At 40.2% G+C, this 4,387-nt stretch overlaps 1 protein-coding gene across 1 annotated transcript in view; it reads left to right on the top strand.

Annotated features, from left to right (window-relative positions):
* Positions 1–4,387, top strand: part of Mtr (5-methyltetrahydrofolate-homocysteine methyltransferase) — a 78,349-nt gene that overhangs the window by 25,093 nt on the left and 48,869 nt on the right. Inside the window, exon 12 of the mRNA XM_013353137.2 lies at positions 2,098–2,177. Coding sequence (XP_013208591.1) covers positions 2,098–2,177 — 80 coding nt within the window. The remainder of the gene's footprint in view (positions 1–2,097; positions 2,178–4,387) is intronic.

Here is a 4,387-nt window from a genome sequence, read left to right as displayed (position 1 = left end):
CTGGCACAGACCCTGTTGTATAGCTCAGGTTGTATAGCTCAGGTCTCATTGTGTAGCTCTGACTGGCACAGACCCTGTTGTATAGCTCAGGTTGGCCTTAAACTCTTGGCACCACCTGTCTCAGTTTCCCGAGGATTGAGAATGTAGGTGTGAGCCACTTTGTCCAACCTAATATTTCCTGTGCTTATCAGCTCAGTTGTTCTACCCACAAGTTTGTATGTTTAAGTCTTAACCCTTGTACTTGGAATGTGACTGTGTGTGGAGGTGGTTGAAGGAACAGGTGGATCTGCCCATAATCGTGCACAGTCAGTGTCCGTGCAAGAACAAGATATAAGTGAACAGGTGAAAGAAGGTCGTATAGACACAAGACATCAGCAGTCTGCAGGCCGCAGGGAGAGAGAGGCCTTAGAAGAAGCACCATCAGCACCTCAGTCACAGACTGTCTATCAGCTGTGAGAGTCAGTTTCTTTGTGTACGCCTCGTTACTATGGCAGTGATAGTGCTTCATATTATGAAAAATACAAGCAAAAGCAGCTTTATATAAAGAAACACTCTAAAAATTAAAGTAGTACAGAAAAATTACAGTGAGTTGTCATGTACCTATCTCAGAGATACCATAATTTTCCATTTTGCTATTGTTATTTTGTCTGACACTGAACTTCTACCCCTGGAATATTGTAAACTCCATATAAGACTCCACCCGGGATATTCCCAGGTGGATAATTAGGTGCAGCACATGCCTCCATTAGGTTCTCTCCTACAGAGACAGTACCTAGCATCTTGAGGTCTAGAGGAATAGCCTCCTTGGTCCTGTGTGTCATTGCTTACTCAAGCTTTCAGGGGCCGGTGTGAAGGAAGGAGTGAAAAATGACAGTGCTGGTTATGGATATGTTTATTCTTATCATTTGTGGCTCTCAGAAAGATTAGGAGTCTTAGCCATTTCCCATAGAGTCAACAGTGATTGTGTTTTCAGCCAGCCCTTACTGTTCCGTGTATGTGCACATAATATATTTCTTTAGCTGAGTTACCCAATACTTTTTTTTTTGTTTGTTTTTGTTAAACTACTTTTCTTGACTTCTCTGATAGAAGTCTTGGCTGGAACTTCCTGTGTACACTAGGCTGGCCTGGAACTCACAGAAGTCTGCCTGCTTCTGCCTTCTGAGTGCTGGGCTTAAAGGTGTGCACCTTTACACCTGGCTTCTATGATATACTGTAAATAACTATGAAGTTATTATATATTTATCTTTTTGGTGCTGTTCATTGAACCCAAGGTTTGTATATACTCATCATCTACTCTAGCGCAGTATACCTACATTCCTATTGTTTGTATACCCTTTATGTTATCTTCACCAGTAGTTGAAGTATCTTATCTTTGGATCACAGACTGACTCTTCATTTTTTTGGTTCACTTCCTCTTTAAAAAGAGGTTGTTATAACTTGGGTATTTGTATGTTGGTATCTATACCTATCTGTATAACTCCTGCTTTTACTTAGTCATCCACATACTAATTTGGGGACAGTAGAGTGAGCAGTGCCTATAGGGCCTGATAGTAAATAGAGAAAGCTAGATTTTGTGGTTTATCAAGCAGAAATTGACAATGTTAAAGAGACTGTGGGTAACTGAAACACATTTTGAGGAGTAATGTTTTGAAGAGTCCAAACTCTATTTCTCTGTTCCTTCCTTGTTGTGTGCACAGGACTGACCTCTCTCCATTGCCAGCAACCCAGCAAACTTCCCAAGCACACATTTACTGTTATTTCTCAGAGCTCCAACTTCTCTTTGAAGTTGCTTAACTGTTGGTTAGGTAGTGGGGACGTGTTTTGTGTGTGGGCTGGGGGGAGGAAAAGGGTTTTAGTTTGCAGTTTGTGTTTGTGCAGACCTCACACAGCAGCTGCAGCTCATGTCTGTGAAGTAGAAACAGCACAGCCAGCACTGCTGAGGAAGTGAAGGATGTAACTGCTGCTGTACATTTAAGTAGGCATATCATTATGCTCATGGGTGTATTAATGCAGGCTTATTTTCATAGCTGGAAATTATCTTAATTAAATACATGTTACTCTGAATTAATGAATACAGTGTTTTCTTTTTTAACTTAGGGAAATCGCTGAAGCTGTGAAAAATTGTAAACCTAGAGTTCCACCAGCTAGTGTTTTTGAAGGACATATGTTACTATCTGGTAAGTCATGAAGATGTAGTTTTTTAACAAACCATTTATAGGATCTATTTAATGTGTATATATCTAAGTGATTGTTTATGCCAGGAAACTTATTAGGTCAAAGAAGAGTGGTTATTTTCCTTGGCACTTAGGTAAATTTTACTAAAGAGCTCTCTTTTTCTAGGATGGGTAGAGAGATTAATTCCAGGGTAAAAAAGAATGAAGAGCAGGCGACTTGCTGATATACTCCCTTGTTTACAGTGAGTCTGTGGGCTTGTCTTTGCTGCACAGAGACAGTATAGCCTTGTCATTGCCTAGGTTTTAATACTCAGTTGATAGGAAGTATTGAAAATTCCAAATGGTTAAGGCCTAGTGCTTTGTAATGGCAATGTAACAAGTATTGTTAGAATCTTGTATTTGCTGTTTGTTTGGGACTTGATTTTATTTTTGGTCTTTCTATGCAGCCCTGGCAGTGCTGGAACTCATTTCATAGACCAGGCTGGCCTCATAGATCCACCTGCCTCTGCCTCCTAACTATTGGGCTTATAGGCGTGCATCATCATGCCTGGATTTTTTAATTTAATTTTGTTTTCCTGAAATGTTGGTGTATAAAGACAGGTCTCACTGTATAGCCAAAGGCTGCCTCAAACTAACAATCCTCATGTTTCCTCTTTCTGAGTGCTAGAATTACAAGTATGTACTACCATGTCCAATCTGAAAGACACTTTGTTAACCTGTGTGTAAATAAGAGAAGTATTGCTTCTGTATCTGATGAGTCATTGCTGCTAGATCAGAAGCGCTTTGTAGAATGCCATTAGATCACACAAGCACCCTCAGCATTTAGTGGTTGTCATTCCTATTTATCTCATATACAACCTCCAGATTGTGTGAAAGGTCAGGGGGCACAAGGCTCATTAGCAATGAGAAAAGTCAGAAACAGTAAATGTAGAAAGTTATTGCTTCCTGAGTCTGTGAACTAATGGCCTGGAATATCTGTATAATTACCCAGGCCATTATAATCTTCCTCTTTCTCATACTAGCTTCTTCATGTAATGCTTTGGCAAAGGACTCAAAGGCCATCTTTTTTTTTTTTTATGAAGCTCTATTAGCTGATGCTAATTTTGTGTAATTCATTTTTATGATAAGTAAGACTGAGACTATCACTGATTTGTAAGCTGAAAGATTGTGTGATTGTCTCAGGTTGTGTGATCACATAAGTGATGAACCCAAGGCCTTCGTCTCTAGAACCTGCCTGTGACTTCAGGGAGACTGCTTTCTATAATACTTTAAAAACAAAGGCTGTTTGACAACCTCTTCTACAGTCATTTCACAATCTTTTGCTTTTTGTCTGAGTATAATGCATCTACATGTGTAATCTGAGACTTGCCTCTGAATTAGCCTGTGTCAGGGAAGATGGTGCTACTCCTTAGTAAATAAGATAATAATATGCCAAAGCCCAATGGTCTGCCTTGGGTGCCTCATGGTGGAAGATCAACCACAGTGGCTCCTGTGGACCTCCCTCACCATCCAGTTTGGCAGTGTTAGTTTTAGGTTCATGGTCTTTCAGTGAAAGAGATGGAGTGCTCTTCCACAGTCACTGTTGACTGGGTCTTCCACATATGCTGTTGTTGTGACCATCCACATGCTCTGTTGATGGGACCTTCTACATTCACTGTTGATACGACCTTCCGTGTTCACTGCTGACTTTCCATAAACTTTGTTGATGAGGTCCTTCCACATGCAATGTTAATGGGACCTTCTACATGCAATGTTGTTGAGACCTTCCAAATACTCTGATGATGGGTGAAGAGATTTGTTCCATGCAGCTGCAAGTTGATTTCTGATAGAACAGCAATGGAGCAAAAAGAGACAAAGAATTCTTTTGAGGTAGGATTTTGAAGCATAGTATACACGTTGACCTCAAAGTCCTACAAGTTACAGAGTGCTGGGATTATAGCTATGAATCACCATGCCTTATTCAACAATCTTTTTTTTTCCCCCCAAGATGGGTTTCTCTGTGTAACTCTGGCTGTCCAAGAACTTGCTTTATAGATCAGGCTGACCTTGAACTAACAGCCTGCTTCTCCCAAGTGCTTAAATTAAAGGTGTGCACTACCACTATCTGGTTTTTTTTGTTTTTGTTATTGTTCTTAAAATATTTATTTATTTATTTATTTTTTCGAGACAGGGTTTCTCTGTGGCTTTGGAGCCTGTCCTGGAACTAGCTCTGT

The sequence above is a fragment of the Microtus ochrogaster genome, unplaced genomic scaffold (assembly GCF_000317375.1).
Source record: "Microtus ochrogaster isolate Prairie Vole_2 unplaced genomic scaffold, MicOch1.0 UNK2, whole genome shotgun sequence".
NCBI lineage: Eukaryota > Metazoa > Chordata > Mammalia > Rodentia > Cricetidae > Microtus > Microtus ochrogaster.
This window is presented reverse-complemented; position numbering and strand designations above follow the sequence as displayed.